The 17370-nt window shown below is 39.3% G+C and overlaps 1 protein-coding gene across 4 annotated transcripts in view; it reads right to left on the reverse strand.

The window, feature by feature from the left end:
- The window catches only part of ints8 (integrator complex subunit 8), a 101053-nt gene that overhangs the window by 13693 nt on the left and 69990 nt on the right, over window positions 1-17370 (reverse strand). For all 4 annotated transcript variants that reach the window (XM_077222539.1, XM_077222538.1, XM_077222537.1 and 1 more), the window contains 6 exons: window positions 11868-11989; window positions 10818-11002; window positions 10635-10668; window positions 10475-10534; window positions 8312-8373; window positions 8046-8164 (listed from right to left, as the gene is read on the reverse strand). In XM_077222539.1, the coding sequence (XP_077078654.1) occupies window positions 8046-8164; window positions 8312-8373; window positions 10475-10534; window positions 10635-10668; window positions 10818-11002; window positions 11868-11989 (582 nt within the window). The remainder of the gene's footprint in view (window positions 1-8045; window positions 8165-8311; window positions 8374-10474; window positions 10535-10634; window positions 10669-10817; window positions 11003-11867; window positions 11990-17370) is intronic.

The raw sequence follows: 17370 nt of genomic DNA on the forward strand, positions 1-17370 counted from the left end.
CCTCACTTGGATGAAGCTGAAGGAATCGACCCAGGTGACAGCTGTTCCATCCTGGCATCGGAAAGCGAGGAGTGGTCGAGTTCTCATCACTCCGCCTCCTCCTACGGTTGCTTATCCGTAGCGTAAGCAACTTACGCAATACTCGTTCCCTCTTCTAAAGAGAACCGAGGTTACGCATGTAGCCGAGTAAGTTTCACCTTTTAAGTTGAATTACTGAAATAAATAAACTTTTGCACGATATTCTAATTTTTCGATTTTCATCTGTAGTGTTTGTTCCAATATTCAAACTAATGAATCCTTACCTTTGAAATATGTATGATAAAATGTATACTTTTTACAAAGAAAGATTAAACTTGAAATATTGTTAAAATTGTAATTGTTGTTGTAATTGTAACCTTTTATTTATTGTGTTTTATTAGTGACACATTTGGGGAGAGGATACATATTCCAAAACTTTCTGAAAATACAGTATAAGAATTAACTGAACAATTACTAGAAATGGTACAAAATTTGTGGAAAAAGACAAATTTCTCAAGATGTTTCCAACTCTAAGTTTGAACCAATTCTGTAAAATATATCTACATTTCTTTTGTCCTTGCATTCTTTGGTACCCAGTGACACACCTGTGTGAAAGACTCATTATGCAGCTCATTATGCGGCTCATTATGCAGGTCGTTGTCTTCTCAGGTGTGAATCAGATCATTATTAACGCCCCCACGCATATTGCCTTACCAAACAAGAAGTGTCTTACAACATTTAAATCAATGTATTGTTTTGTGTAAATGATTAGGCAGGATGATTTTCAGATCATTTTGAAGCAAAAACACTCGGCGACAACATCCAAACAACAAAAGTCTTGCTAACTATGCATATTTAGTATGTGTTTTGTGGCCTTATTTCAGAAACTTTAAGTTATATTTTTTTCAATAACCATGCATAAACAATATTCTCTCAAAAATACAAACATGTACTTACATGTTGCTCACATATTATGGTAGCCCTGTTTGTGCTAAATGGAGTTTAATGACAACTTTGCCATTAATATGTTTATAAGCAACTGAAAAAAGCACAAATATCAAGGCATGTCAAAACATCTCAAGGACCCCAAAAACACCTTAGACCCCAGAGGGTTAAGAGCCCTGAGGACCGAAGATAGGTCCCAGGCGGGGATAGAGGAAGGTTGAGGCGGGTTAAGCCTCCTGGTCCCTTTGAGGAAGCGCACAATCAGGTCGCTTTTCCCTAAAGATTGGCCGGCGACAGGAGCATGGAGGGCTGCTATGGCCGCCACATACACTTTGAGCGTGGAGGGGGTCCGGTCCGTGTCCAGCAACTCTTGGAGAAAGGAAAGTACCAGTGATGCTTCACACGAATATGGGTCTATGTTGAGCTGAGCACCAGCCGGTGAACACTGACCACTTAAGGGTGCAGAGGCGTCTTGTGGACGGAGCTCTAGCCTCAGCAATAGTGTCCCTGCGGGAGGTCCCTGGATACCCGTTGAGGGCCATACGTGGAGGGCCCACAAGTTGGGACGGGGTTTCCCTGCAGCCATCCGGCAGAGTATCCTTTTTGAAAAAGCCTTTCACAAAAGAGCAAAAGGTGAAAAGCGTTGACGACTTCGAATTCAGGAATGCTGAGCAGGAGGCCGCCGGTCGCTGAGCTGCTGCTGCAGATCGCTGGGTTCCGCTGCTGGGCTGTTCAACGTCGAGAGAGACGTCTTTTTCCGGAAAGAAATCAGCGAAGAGATGTGTCGTTCGCTGAAGGAGATTAAATCTGATTCCTATGGCGAAATGGGCCACTTATAATCAGCAGCCACGCCCATTCTGGCTCTTAAGACAGCCTGCACTGTGCATGCTGTGGAGCTGCACTGCGTTTTAAAGGCCATGGTGCAGGTTTTTTTTTTTTTTTTTGCCAATTTTCTAGTTGGTAATAAACATTTAAACAGTTATCCATTGAATTTGATGTTGTAGGGTACTCAAAAATTTAAATATAATACGGAAAAGTAGGTGATATGTTAGCATTTAGCTACAGCTTAGCGATGATTCTTATTTCTCCCACAATGCATTCCATGACGTCACATGAGGTACTCGCTGACTGTTGGACGACAGACGAAAGCCCGCGGCCCGCCTTACCATTGAGGGAGAGTGATTCGAGGAGTAGCTAGCTAGTGAAAGAGTGACAGTGACAGATTTATAAGTAAAGATAGATAGATAATGATAGATGGATAGATAACGATAGATAGATAGATGGATAGATGGATAGATGAGCATAGCATATATAGTGAGAGATAGCATAGCATAACAGATAGCTTAGAGATAGATAAAGAGTAGATCATAAATAACGTTAGTCAAAATGGTTTATTACTGTGTTTGTGGCGGGTGCAAGAACTCCAGCAAAACTGGACATAGGGTCCATTCCTTCCCCAAGGACAAAGCGATCTTCCGAAGCTGGGTGCAGTTTGTGAAGATTAGGCGGGCAGATTTTTCAGCTAGCTCTGTCACCGCCTACTTGAGAATATGCAGCGCGCATTTCAAAGAGGAGGATTACAACTCAGGGGATGCCACGATGGTCTCACTTGGTTTAAAGAGTGAGAGAAGTGCTAAATTACTTCCTAGCGCCGTGTCGTCTGTGAACGCAAACCTCTCTGCTTGCCCTGTCCCGAGGTCGAGAGACACCGTCTGCCGCAAGCGAGAAATTGCCACGGTAAGCATCATGCTAACGTTAATGTTTACAAGCTGCGTGTTAGCTAGCTCTGTCCCTTTGACACAGCCTCCACTAATTTACAAGCACGATCACTCTGACATTAGAAGAGCATATTTCGTGATTCACGAATAAAAATTAGAATAATAACAAAATTGCCCTGAGGTAAAAGTCCATATCATCATGAGTGTTTTGTCATCATGTGTGATCATCATGTCGCCAGGGCTGTAGTGAAGGCTAAACGCAAGTAAAACATTTAGTATCGCATATCTGGGTCCACAGTACTGTAATCTAAGTCAGTGGTTCCCAACCTTTTTTCTCTTGTGTAGCACCTACCCTCTTAGCATTTTTCTCACCCACTCGCACTGTTATGATTTTGATACGGCTGTGCCATAGGTTATTGTTTCCACTGGGAAACTAAAGTTAGTTGTAGCACACACGTCCCATTTTATTGATGGACTTATGAAATGACTGGGAATATTTACTTATCGTCTTGGAATTTCAAAGATAAGTAAATAATTCTCAGTACTTCCAAGTTGAAAATAAATGATTAATTTAATGTGCTCCTGCAATGTGCTTGTGCACCCAATGTGCTTGCGAATCACTTCTAAGTATTCATAGTTTACCCACCTCTTATTTCACCACTACACCCTTGCATTTTGCTGACCCTTTTTCATTATTGTTTTTGCAAGATGTTGATAGATGCCTCACAGCAGGAGACTGTGGACAGTGTAGACACTGTGGAGAGTGTCTATACTGGGGATCAGCCCTTGCCCTCCTCCACTTCTGACGCTGGGACACAGTGTTCTTTGAAGCCCCCCCGATGGTCTCACGGTAAAACTTGGGTATTTTAAGGGGTAGATATTATCATATAGTCTAAAACATTGCCAGTATCTATGCAATCAGAACTTTTCCATACACATTGATTAAATTAATACATAGCCTGTAAATGTGTTATTTTGTAGGCTTCTCTTAGCGGCGCTGCATTATAATCACAATGGCAACCGGGAGACAGCAAGGAGAAGTGATGGGATGGAGAAGTACTGCGTGCGGTATCCGCACTTCAGAAAAGGTGCTCATGTGGTGCGTCCCATCAAAGAGGTAGCCTCATACGGTAAGCAGTGTCATGCAGTTCTATCATATTTTGAGATGGCTCACGAGACATCTGTGATCACTGGCAATGATCTTTATTAAATATTATTATTATTATTATTATGTCTGCAGGTTATACAACATCATTGATGAAGGCCCTTCAGGAAAGCTACACCCATTCACCTGCAGCTCTTCGAGAGGTTAGCGCTAATTTGTCCTCCGATGCACCCGCCCCCATCGCCAAATCCTTTGAACAGGTTCCTAAGGAGGAGGCCGTCAGCCTCTTCCTAGCCCGGCAGTCACGCTACAAGAGAACCTAAATGCACATTATTAAAAAAAAAAATTTCCACAGACAATTCCAATGATTTAGTTGTAAGTATTTATTTTATTTTAATTTATTTTAGTAAGTATTTATTTAGTTATCTTCTTTCCTTCTGTCCCTGTCATCTCATTTGGTGGTGGTTTCCTGTATTCTGCATGTTTTGTTTTTTCTTTGTGTGCTGTTGTTTTGGTTTTACTTTGCACTAAATCATTAAATTTTTTCGTCTTTGTAAGTGGCAATAATTGTCGCTGTACCCCATTCACGGGGTCCTGCATGCTGCATGTCTGCTCCTCTGTCTGTTATTTGCATGAAATTTGTTGTATGTAATTCAATATAATTTACCAATCATTTTACCTGTGGCTTGTCAACGTCTGTGTGTGGTGTTGTCTGGGCTCACTGTGTGTCAGCTTGATGTGCTTTTGCATGTAACACTGCATATGCATTCCTGAAAGAGTGTGTGTGTGTGTGTGTGTGACTGTGTGTGCGTGCGTGTGTGTAAGTGAGTGTGAGTGAGTATGAGAACCATCAGTTGACCCTCAGGTAAGACCACACTTTTGCAGGCATCTGAGAAATTCATTTTTATCCTTGGATGATGCTAAGCAACTCATACATATTTTTATTTTCTCTCATCTTGATTACTGCAATGTTATGTACACTGGCGTTTCGAAGAGTTCTTTAACGAAGCTACAATTGATACATAATGCTTCTGGCAGAGTACTACTGAAATTAAAGCGTTGCATTCTATGTATGAAAAGTGCTATACAAATAAATGTAGTAACCCTTACAAGCAATGCAAATAAACTGTTTTTACTTATTAAAATTCATGTGTTCTGTGTACTTTATAACATTTTAAGGGCCATTGGGCAATCACAACAGAATATTTATTTATTAATATTTATTTACAGAATTATTTTTATTCATTCTCATTCAAACGAGGCCATTGAAAGCCCTGATAGGTCTGGTCACCACTTTGGAAGTTTTGCCGTATGGTTGAAACCACACAAGAGGGTAGAGGCTTCCTTATATACTCCTCCCTAAAACTCCATAAGCCCAGCGTATAGCCTGCCTGTACGCAGTGTACCGGTATTGCCTAGGGATAAGTAGGAAAGATTCGTAAGTTTTAAACTCTGTAAGTAGGTTGGAAACGTCATTTGAAGCCTGTCTCTTATGCATGTTTGTGCATGCAACACATCTCTTGTCACCTATAGCTGTTGTTCAAAGGACTCCCTGTAAAAAGATTGGTAAAGTAAACATAAACCATGAACATACTCGTGCGTGCTGGCTTGAAGGGGGCCATGATCCTGCCTGAAGTGTGAATAAGCTATGTGTAGCACAATCGGATTCAGGCAGCATGCCTCAAATCCAGGATGCTGCGTTAGGCACGTTACATCTGCTGGCCGCGGGGCGAGGTCCTCGACCAGCGACCAAAACGCGCTCACCTCCCTACAACACAAGCTCTCCACCACAGTTTCCATGGGACGACACCGCCCATACAGACACCTGCCAAACACTGCGACACAGACGCTTACTACTCACTCCCTCTCCCGGTAAGCCTGACTGTGTCAATGACAATCAATCATGAGGAAAACGAGTTGGCACTATCAACAATAATCACACTGAAGACATGACCAGCCTACTCGGCGTCGGCTACGGTGATACAACATTTTCACCGGAGAAAGAGGTAAAAGTTTAAAAATAAACACTCACAGGTGGGACTGTCAAGCTTGCATTTTATTTATAGATCTTCTGACTAAGTTTAGGGTAACGTTACTTTTCTGAGCCAACGACAATCACTGTCACTGGATAAAAAGAAAACGTTGACTTTCACTCGATGCTATTCACTGATAGTAAAAAAAAAATGTTATTGTATGCACTGCTGTTCATTGACTACTAGCTCCAGCGGTCATTGCTGCGTTTCTAAATGGTAGCAACTCACCAGGACACTACACCAACTCTCCATTCATTCTCCTCTGACCATGCATTTATTTGTCTTTGACGGCCATCGGCTCTCAGTATTTCCTCATTCGCCCTCTCACGTCTAAACGGTTCGAAATTGTATGGCTATGGGCCATCATAAATGTTAACTGTGGGTCTTGCCACCTCTTCCTCATCCCAGTTAGACGCCATAGTAGTCAGTGCCAGTCTGCTAGAATTAGTTCAAGTAACTTAGCTGAGAACGACTGAGGCTACATTCCACCGCGTCTACCTCGTGTGACGTCATCGCCGAGTTGCGTAAAAAATAACCGTTACTAACCAAAAACTACAATAACTAGACTTTAACACCATTTTGGAGACATTTCTAACTTTATATACATATCTTGACTGCTTTATCTACCCATTAATCGACAGTGGTGTTTAACCTGCACCATGGCCTTTAAAGTAAAGGCTTCAATATTCTCGAGAAAAGGAGTTTTCCCATAGCTTTCTAGCCTCGCGACAGCAGCGCCTCGCATTGCTCTTAGACCTTAAAACAGTCAGCGCCGCGGATGCGGTTTCGAAAATTGATCAAAAAACGTTGGTGCGGGTGGTTGGCGGACAGATGATGAGTTTTGTGATGCGGTTGCGGATGAAATAATAATAGCCTATCCGCGCATCTCTAATACGATTGGAATGTTATTATGCGTCATGGAACATTGCGCTCCTCAACTCGCGAAAGGTCGGATTTGCTCCATCTTTTGATGATAAGTTTTGTTTAGAAAACCTTGAATCCATGTAAGCCACAATATCATTAGACATAATCCATGTCATTAGAATCAATGAATCCATGTCATTAGACACAACGTGCACACATGTCAGGCCAAGGTATTTTTTTTGTTTGTTTTTTTGCGGTGATGACGGTGACGAGCTCAGACCCGCGGTTGGAGTCACGTGACCGCGGTATTGCGGTAATGCGGTAACCGTACCAGCCCTACATGAAACTCTGTAAAGCTGCTTTGAAACAATGTGTATTGTTTAAAGTGCTATACAAATAATACGACTTGACTTGAAATAATGAAATAACCCCTCCATGTTGGATCTTTACAGTATGAGTGCAAGGTTTAATTTATTCATTGTTTCTACTATAGGGCTGTTTTCGACTAAGGATTTTCATAGTCGAATCTGATGCGTTAGATTTTGCCGTAGTCGAATGATAGTCAAACCTTTTTTTTTTTTCTTTTTTTTTTTGATAGCAGCTAGACGTTCGGTTGAATAACTGTTCGTCTGTTACAACTCGCTCTACGTTTATTTAAAATGAACAGCAAGACAACTAGAAGTGAATGTGCTTTCCATTAAATGAATCCTTAACAAAAAACAAAACAAAAAAAAGTGTTGCAATGAACGTGCTTTGTTTTAAATAAATCACACACAGTAAACAAAACCTTAACAAAAAAACTTTGCAATTTAGACGCACAAACTGCGTGCCGTTGCAGTGAGACGTACATGCTCGAGCAGATTCGGCTTGAAGTCGTTCATCCTCGGATGAGGCGTCGCGCGCGCTGTTACAAAAAAGCCGTGCACACAGCCAAGCGAAATGGGGTCTTGCGCACCCAACGCGTCATTTTTTGCCGCGCGCACCTTCGCTCTTGTGCGGACGCGTCTGGTATAAACAAGGCTTTACTCCGTGTCAGCACGCGCTCTGATCGGTAAAGGTGCACAGACCTCTCCCGAATCATCTCCAGCACTCAGCCTCCGAAGCAACACTAACTCCGCCTCCGTTTCCCTCATAAGATGATATTAGTATTTAAACATTCTCTATGATAAAAAATGTTTGTAAAAAATGTTTTAATAGCACGGTTTTGGCGGTTATAGAGTTCTAATGACGGTGATCAACTATAACCGTCGGTCTCACGTTATATAATAACCGTCACAAATGTTGGTTTGAGGTTCCTAGTCGAATCAGACCTCTCTGAATCGAATCCTCGACTATTAGAAGTCAGCCCTAGTTTCTACTTACCAAAGTAAATGTCAGCCTGTGTGCAGAGCCACGACTGGTTGTTGGGGTTGAGGCTGAGAGCATAGTTAACCAACTCCTTTAATGTGACAACCACGGCTTCAACATCTACAGACTGTAAACTGAACAGACAAAATCCTCATAAGAACATTTGACACCAAAATTACACAATTAAAACAAACCTTATAAATGTACAAATTATCATTAGATACAAATATAAACAAAGGGGCATTTCTTCATCTAATGGCATTTCATTTGTTGTGACGTACTTGGCGAGAGATGAAGGCCATATGGAGATATGCTCAGCTGTCACTTCATTCACTATATCATCCTGGGAAATACAAAACATCATAAGCATAATGACCTGTAATCAATCCAGTCCACAGGAATGAGTCTTTCATGAAGAATGTTTAGCACATGGAACCAACATTTAGAAATGTACTGGTCAACGTGACCAGTAAATTTCAGAAAGTAAAGCAACAATGTTGTAGGTGAAGGCCTAGTGTACTAGTTTTGCAGAAGTGAAATTGCGTATTAGTGCCGTCTTTGGCACATTAATCAATATTCAACAATATTCGATATTAACGATATTCTGTAATTTTATTATAAGATTATCGTGATAATAGAGATAATAGTTGATATCGCCCAGCCCTACAAGAGACTACTCCCTTTATAGTTCCTACTCTGTCATTATTTATTTGACATACTTCACAAAATTCATGTCATACTGCAGGATGACTTACAATGAACTAGTGAAGGCAAAACAGTGATTATAAAAAAAAAAAGATAAAATGCCCACCAAAACAATTAGGGTTGTAAAGTAGTTGTAGTAGTAGTTTTAATTTTCAGTACTCGCTACCAATACTAGGTAACTTTCGAGGTTATCTGTACCAATTTCATTACCAGAGCAAAAACTATTGGATCAAGTACTTTTAAAAATGTTGTCCTGTTTTGTCTCATCTGTTGGTTTTCACTGTCAATCAATGCAGTTTCCGATTCAATTGCGAATTTAAATATGGTTGTCAATCCAGAAACTTTTGTGTACTAACCAGCATGAAAAACTAAACTCGTATTTAGATTGGGAATGGGTAATAAACAGAAAGCAAGAGAAGAGCCTGCCTTTTAGTTAGGGAACGTTAGGCATTTTTATTGCCAATCTGCAAAAAAATTCTTACCAATAGTTTTTTTTTTACCATGTGTTCCTATAGGTGTCGCCTAGGAAACGCCTGGAGAGGCAATCAAAGTTGGGGTGGCCAGAGGGCCTGGGTAAAAATAATGAATTCTTTTTTTTTAACCAATATTAGCTTTTGAGATGTCTAACTAGGGGTTTTTATGGGTGCTGAATCTATCCCAGCCATTAGTTTTGAATAAAAATGTTCAATAAAACCACTTTTTTATGGATTTTCGCATGGACTTGGAGTCCATTACGAAACGAAACTTCCTAAATCAGCTTAAAATTTAACAAAGCTCATCCAACTCCCCTGCATCTCTCTCACTCATGTTATCATCTGGCTGGTTGATGTTCTGGCAAGAGTTACCATGACAGTTCACACAAACAGAAATGCACTTGACTCCTTGCTTTTTACAGCAGCACCTGAGAGTGTCACAGTCCCCTGCACAGTTACAGCTGACAAACTTCAGAAGGTAGTCTGGTGCAATGGGATCTGTTGTAAGGACTGGTGCATAACCTTGTTCTCCTTGTTTCCATCCATACTCAAGGACATCCAGTGATGTACTTTGAAGCAGTAGCTAATCTCTGGTCTGGTAAAAAAAAAGCTATTGGTAAGAATTTTTTTTTGCAGATTGGGAATAAAAATGCCTAACTTTCCCTAACTATTTGTAATCACTAAGGCTGTCAATCTTTAAACCGCAAGCTCACTGAATTCTGCACTCTCGCAAAAACTTTTGGTATAATAGGCTAAATACAAAACAGCTGTCTTAAGTGTAGGCTACAATTAAAATCTTATTTACATTGTGTTAACACTTTTTCCAACCTCCGGCCGAACCGTTCTCTCTGCTTAACCGTTCTATTCCTTAACAATCCGGTTTAATTTTCCCCTGTGGGGATGATAACGGAGCTCTTTGGAACGTAAATATAAATGCTTTTACAGATGATAGGAGATGTAAATACTGACCTTGTTATGCAGGGTTATCATATATTTAATTTGATTTTCTTATTAATTTGTGTTTAAGTCACTCAAATAGTGAGTTGCCAGCTTAGCCAGCAACAGAAAACGGGTAGCAGGCAACAGAAAAGTAACCAGAGTTGCCACTTCATTCGACACATTCTACCAGCATGGTTAGCATTAACTTTTTTTTTCAGTACAGACTGGTACCGGTAGTAACAGTACATTTGAAAATTCTAATTACAATTTAGAAAAAGTAATTAATACTTTTATGGAGTAATTTCCTCTACACCGGTTAGCACATACCCGTACAATACTGTGAAGCCGCACAAACAAAGAGATGAGTGTTGTCAATACCAGTGGCTCCTAAAACAAAACAAAATTATATTTGTAGATTAATTCTGGAAGTTCTCTATATTTACGATAGAGTTATTTAATGCTATGTACTGCAAAATGTTACACTTACCCGTAGTTTCTTCATAAAAGTCATGAATTTGCTCCTAATAACACAAAAGAAAAAAATGGTATATAATTACAGCTTATTGCAATGAAACTGATTTATTTTTCTCAGGAAGTCATCTAGGGCAGGATTTAGAATAATTCCCCATGTACGATATAGTGGCCTTGCAGTAAACGCCCTCCGTCTCACCGGGGCAGGATGCCGAGTGAGGACTCTCTCTGTTTGAGAAGGCTCACTCTACCCTCACTGGTGCGTTTGTGCTGGCTGGAAACACTGCAGATTTGCACCACCGCTTCCCAGAGCTCCTTAGCTGTGCGTCTGCTCTCTTTAGGACCTGGCAGCTCCTTACAGGTGGAAGCTATCAGCTGACCCAGCTGCACAAGTTACAAGGTGAAGAACAAAATAGACAAACCTGAGATTGAAATCTAGACATGCATAGATTTAAATTATAAAAATGAGCAATTAAGCACATTTTCCCACAATTCTCATTACTGTAATGAAAACATTTAACTATATTCTTTAAACTTAAGAATTTATACAGTATGTTAGCATTTTGTTGCCTTTATTTACAACCCCAAATCAGAAAAAGTTGGGGCGTTTTGCAAAATGCATTAAAATCAAGAATCTGTGATTTGTTAATTCTATTTAAACTTTTTTTAACTGACAAAAGTACAAAGAAAAGTTTTCCAATGTTTTCACTGACCAACATAATTGTATTTTGTAAATATGAACAAATTTTGATTTTGATGGCTGCAATACACCCCAATACAATGCAATACAAAAGTTGGGACAGAGACATGTTTACCACTGTGTCACTTCACCTTTCATTGGGAAACTTTTCTTTGTACTTTTGTCAGTTAAAAAAAGTTTAAATAGAATTAACAAATCACAGATTCTTGATTTTAATGCATTTTACAAAATGTCCCAACTTTTTCTGATTTGGGGTTGTAAATACATCACTGTATTATAGTAATTTATTTTAGTATGGAAAAAATACTCTATTACAGTAACAATAATCAAACTTGGAAATATTTTTTTAAAAGACACTACAGAAACAGATTATTTAGATAATTAAAAACTCTCAATGGTCATAAAACAGCTTCATTTTCTTTATGCAGATTGCAATTTCTTTTCTTAAATATTTTTTGTGGTGAAATTTGATCTAGATATATTTTGTTAGATTCAAATGTCCAACCATCTGAATGCCAGCAGCAGGGTGTGTGGACAGAGTGCAGATACCTTTACATACGGGTTGCTTTTGACCAGTGACTGGGGCACCTGCAGTGTCAGATATTCATTCTCCCTCCAGTTAAGCATGAACACAACACATTCCTCACCAACAATCTGACGCAGGGGGAGATCTGTGGACGTGAAGAACACTGTAAGAAACTACAGCATCCTCTCATAAAATATGAATTCCACTTCATCTGATTTCATTAGAATAACCACAGAAACCCAAATAGCTTGTTTTGTCAGAAGAATAAACTACACTTTCACTGTTTTGGCACGATTTGGGTTGATCACATCCTGAGTAAATGGTCATTAACTAATGGGAGCAGGTGGACCTTCAGGCCAATATCTGCAGTGTAACTGACACTCACCTGCCTTAAAACGTGCAATCCAAACTATCCAATGCTACCTTAAAGTCCTCCTGTAGTCAATGATTGTATACTTTAAAACTCATCTTTGATCACCAAAATTATGACACATTAGTTTTTTCCCGTGAAAAAAAGCGTCTTGCCTTAAAATAGATTGAATGTAACTCTACACCCTTGCTTCATGTAGTATCAGTGGAATCATGAATATGCTAATTAGTCCCGCCTCCACTCACTCACACCAGCTCATAGATCCACTCGTTGACAATCACACATTGGCGTTCTTTTTTTCACTGCAGTTTAAGGAGAAAATACTCAGCAATGGTATTGACTTATGAGTTTGCACATGGTTTGTCTTAAAGCATATTAAAAACACCACAGACAAAACAACATTAAAAACAAAATTTTCACCACAGGGGGACTTTGAAAAATACAGAAGGCAAAAGCTGTTAGACTAAAATAATTTTCTCTTTTTTTATGTAAGCACTGCATGTTTAGATCAATTCTGTGCAGACCTACAAATAACCAAGGACAGACTGGCATGAAAACTGAAAGTGAATGAATGATGGAACACTTTTGTCAGTATATAGTTTAAAAAAAAGGCCAAAGAAATGCACAAAGATTTAAATCAAATCCAGCCTGAGTGAGCAACAGTTACAGTATATACACTCACCTAAAGGGTTATTAGGAACACCATACTAATACTGTGTTTGACCCCCTTTCGCCTTCAGAACTGCCTTAATTCTACGTGGCATTGATTCAACAAGGTGCTGAAAACATTCTTTAGAAATGTTGGCCCATATTGATAGGATAGCATCTTGCAGTTGATGGATATTTGTGGGATGCACATCCAGGGCACAAAGCTCCCGTTCCACCACATCCCAAAGATGCTCTATTGGGTTGAGATCTGGTGACTGTGGGGGCCATTTTAGTACAGTGAACTCATTGGGTCTCATTCATGAAACACGAGCAGAACGAATTTGTGTGTAAATCGTGTGAAGTGGTTCTGGCGTAAATTTTCGAATTCATTAAAATGTTCGTATTTTCCAAATGTTAGTTGGTAGGCAAGGAATCTTCACCTGCTCCCAGCCACGTGTAAATAATGCGCTTAAAACATGAACGTTTTGCTCATTAATAAGGCTGCATTTTAATTCACCTTAATCGGATACATATTTACACAGCATTTTGAAAAAATTTTGAAATTTTTTTGAAAAATTTGGAAAAATTTGGAAAAAAATTTCAATTTCTGCATCTGAGAAATTATGATGCCCATATATAGTTGTCAGTCGGATTTAACGGGCGGGATTTATGGTAATTGAGAATGAACGTGCACGCGCATCCCATTTACGACTGATTGGAATTCATTAACACACACACACATTTCACGATCACATCTGACGTTTATGAAGTATTTGTGAATCAGGAGAAGAGTTTTCGGGAAGGTCTCTTTACGCACAAATCACTCGAATATTTACTCGTATATTTACGAATGTTTCATGAATGAGACCCAATGTCATGTTCAAGAAACCAATTTGAAATGATTTGAGCTTTGTGACATGGTGCATTATCCTGCTGGAAGTAGCCATCAGAGGATGGGTACATTGTGGCCATAAAGGGATGGATATGGTCAGAAACAATGCTCAGGTAGGCCGTGGCATTTAAACAATGCCCAATTGGCACTAAGGGGCCTAAAGTGTGCCAAGAAAAAATCCTCCACACCATTACACCATCACCACCAGCCTGCACAGTGGTAACAAGGCATGATGGATCCATGTTCTCATTCTGTTTACGCCAAATTCTGACTCTACCATCTGAATGTCTCAACAGAAATCGAGACTCATCAGACCAGGCAACATTTTTCCAGTCTTCAATTGTCCAATTTTGGTGAGCTCTTGCAAATTGTAGCCTCTTTTTCCTATTTGTAGTGGAGATGAGTGGTACCCGGTGGGGTCTTCTGCTGTTGTAGCCCATCCGCCTCAAGTTTGTGCGTGTTGTGGCTTCACAAATGCTTTGCTGCATACCTCGGTTGTAATGAGTGGTTATTTCAGTCAAAGTTGCTCTTCTATCAGCTTGAATCAGTCAGCCCATTCTCCTCTGACCTCTAGCATCAACAAGGCATTTTCGCCCACAGGACTGCCGCATACTGGATGTTTTTCCCTTTTCACACCATTCTTTGTAAACCCTAGAAATGGTTGTGCGTGAAAATCCCAGTAACTGAGCAGATTGTGAAATACTCAGACCAGCCCGTCTGGCACCAACAACAATGCAACGCTCAAAATTGCTTAAATCACATTTCTTTCCCATTCTGACATTCAGTTTGGAGTTCAGGAGATTGTCTTGACCAGGACCACACCCCTTAATGCATTGAAGCAACTGCCATGTGATTGGTTGATTAGATAATTGCATTAATGAGAAATTGAACAGGTGTTCCTAATAATCCTTTAGGTGAGTGTATAAGGTCAGATTAATTTATTGCCCTTAATAGATTCTTTACCTCCTGTTAACCCTTTGATGCACAACATGGGTCTAAAGTGACCCGACTGAGTTTTTATTTTCTATATCTTTACAAGAAATTAATTTAATCATTCAGTATTCCAGGTATTCTTCAATTAACTTGTTTTTGATCATCACAAATCCTTATTTTTCCTTTCTTACTTTCTGTATAAAAATTGTTTTTGTGTCACTACCACTGATCTATATAGAATGACTGGATAGCTCATAACGTCATAAACAGTGAAGCCACCGCGCCGCCATATTGGTATTCCCTAGTGAGCTCACGCGTTCTATTGAATCAATACGAAAGAAAATAGACTGTACAATAGACAATAGACTGAGAAAACATTGCCTAAGGAGACACCGTTTTAAAATCTAAAGTCACCCTGTCCATTCTTACCACTCAAACACCCTAAGCATTTAAATGGATATTTGTTTAAAGTCGAAAATGTTTCCTGCTTATTAAAAATTGCATTACATTAAGATGTAGCTAAATCTACTGTACAACAGTAGGCAAATATAATTATTTCAGTCAGTTTCTTAAAGCTAAACCGAACTTTTATTTTGACGGGTTGCCGTGAAGACCTTTGAGTTTCTGTGTGTGTTATGATATAACGATAGTTTTTCTCAAATGAAGCGGTAAAATGCTCATGAAGTGACACTCAGATCGGCTTTTCCTACATCGTTTTGTGAATGTCGTTTTACACTTGTATGCTGCACAGCGGGTCATCTTAAAAGTACCGTCGAAGCTACCAAAATCTGTATAACGGCCGTTGGAGCCCTCTGCTGGTAGGGAATCGTAAGATGGCCGCTCGAACACTTCCGGTGGCTTCACTGCCTGATGGCAGTTTAGAACGTCATGAGCTATCCAGTCATTCTATATACAGTAGATCAGTGGTCACTACCCTTCTAATGCACAACATGGGTCTAAAAAGACCCGTATTCATTTCCTATGTTATTTCAGTCATGGCTGAGTGTTTCTTTTCTGAATCTTTAAAATATATGTATTTTATCATTTGTTATTCCAGGTATTCATTAAATATCTTGTTTTTGATTTCCACAAATCATTATGTTCATGTTTCCTTTCTTACTTTATAAATAAACACAGTTTCTGTATTTCTACATCAATTTTACATACACGGGTCTAAAATTACCCGTATTCATTTACTATGTAATTTCAGTCATGGCTGAGTGTTTCTTTGCTGAATCTTTAAGAATATATGTATTTTATCATTTGTTATTCGAGATATTCATTAAATATGTATATGTATGTTTCCTTTCTTACTTTACAAACAAACACAGTTTTTGTTTTTCTACATCAATTTTACATACATGGGTCAAAAATGACCCATATAGAAACCTTTGATATTTGCACATTTGTGACCCTGGATGACAAAACCAGTCATATGGGTAATTTTTTTGAAATTGAGATTTAAACATCACATGAAAGCTGAATAAAGAAACTTTCCATGGATGTATGGTTTGTTAGGATAGGACAATATTTGGCAGAGATACAACTATTGAAAATCTGGAATCTGAGGGTGCAAAAAAATCGAAACATTGAGAAAATCACCTTTAAATATGTCCATTTATGTTCGCGATTGTGCTGCATTCACTCACAAAAATAAATGTTTTATACATGTACGGTAGGAAATTTACAAAATATCTTCATGGAACATGATCTTTACCTAATATCCTAATGATTTTTGGCATAAATGAAAAATTTATCATTTTGACCCATACAATGGATTGTTGGCTATTCCCACAAATATACCCGTGCTACTTAAGACTGGTTTTGTGATCCAGGGTCACATATTTGCAAGTAGGAACATTTACTGCATAAATACTATTACTATAGTATTATATACTATTCACCTGCCACACATTTCACAACTCAACACAGCTGCTTTTGTATATTTGATGCAAGTCTTATTTTATTTTAACCACAGAAAATATTTGATATTTTGTAAAAGATAACTGGACATAATATTTGAATATTAGCCTATGGTTACCTTGACCATGAAATCCTAGAGAGAAATTACTTGTGAGAAAGAGAAACAGATCCAATACTATTAGCTAGCTAGCTGTTGACATATTCTATTCTAGCTAGCTAATGTTAGCTACACTAAAAAAAGACGGGTATTAAAGGGGGACTCAGCAACTCTAGCTATTTCTTCGCTGATTTTCACTTTTGTTGTCGCCTGTTTTCTCAGTGAACTCCCCCTACAGCTGTGGGACATATATGTCACAACACTGTCGTAAAAAAACTCAATTGCGGCACCCTCCTCCCCCTTTCTACCGCTGCTCATGTGCATTTGTTATTATCGGAGCCGGACAACTTTATCGTGTGGAGCTATGTCTACCGAGGTGTGTAATAGATCATACACATTGAGGGCGGTGTGTGTGTTTATGTCGAATTGCCGTAAAGCAGTTTGTGTTTCTTGCTCGTTCTCGCTTCTCACAAGACTTCCTATTTCCAACTTACCGGGACGTTAGGTTAGTCCTCATGTTGCAAGGTTGGTTTTCCGCCTAGGAACGCTGGGGGGAGCGGGGAAAGTCACCACTTTCACCAGAACAGGTTATTAAACCATCCAAATGATTTCTAAACGGTTTTATTAAGTTGAAATAGTTGCCGAATGCCGCTTTAAAGCTTT

Source organism: Siphateles boraxobius, unplaced genomic scaffold (genome assembly GCF_051911475.1).
Source record: "Siphateles boraxobius isolate OS27281-9 unplaced genomic scaffold, OSU_SipBor_1 89, whole genome shotgun sequence".
NCBI classification, from domain to species: domain Eukaryota; kingdom Metazoa; phylum Chordata; class Actinopteri; order Cypriniformes; family Leuciscidae; genus Siphateles; species Siphateles boraxobius.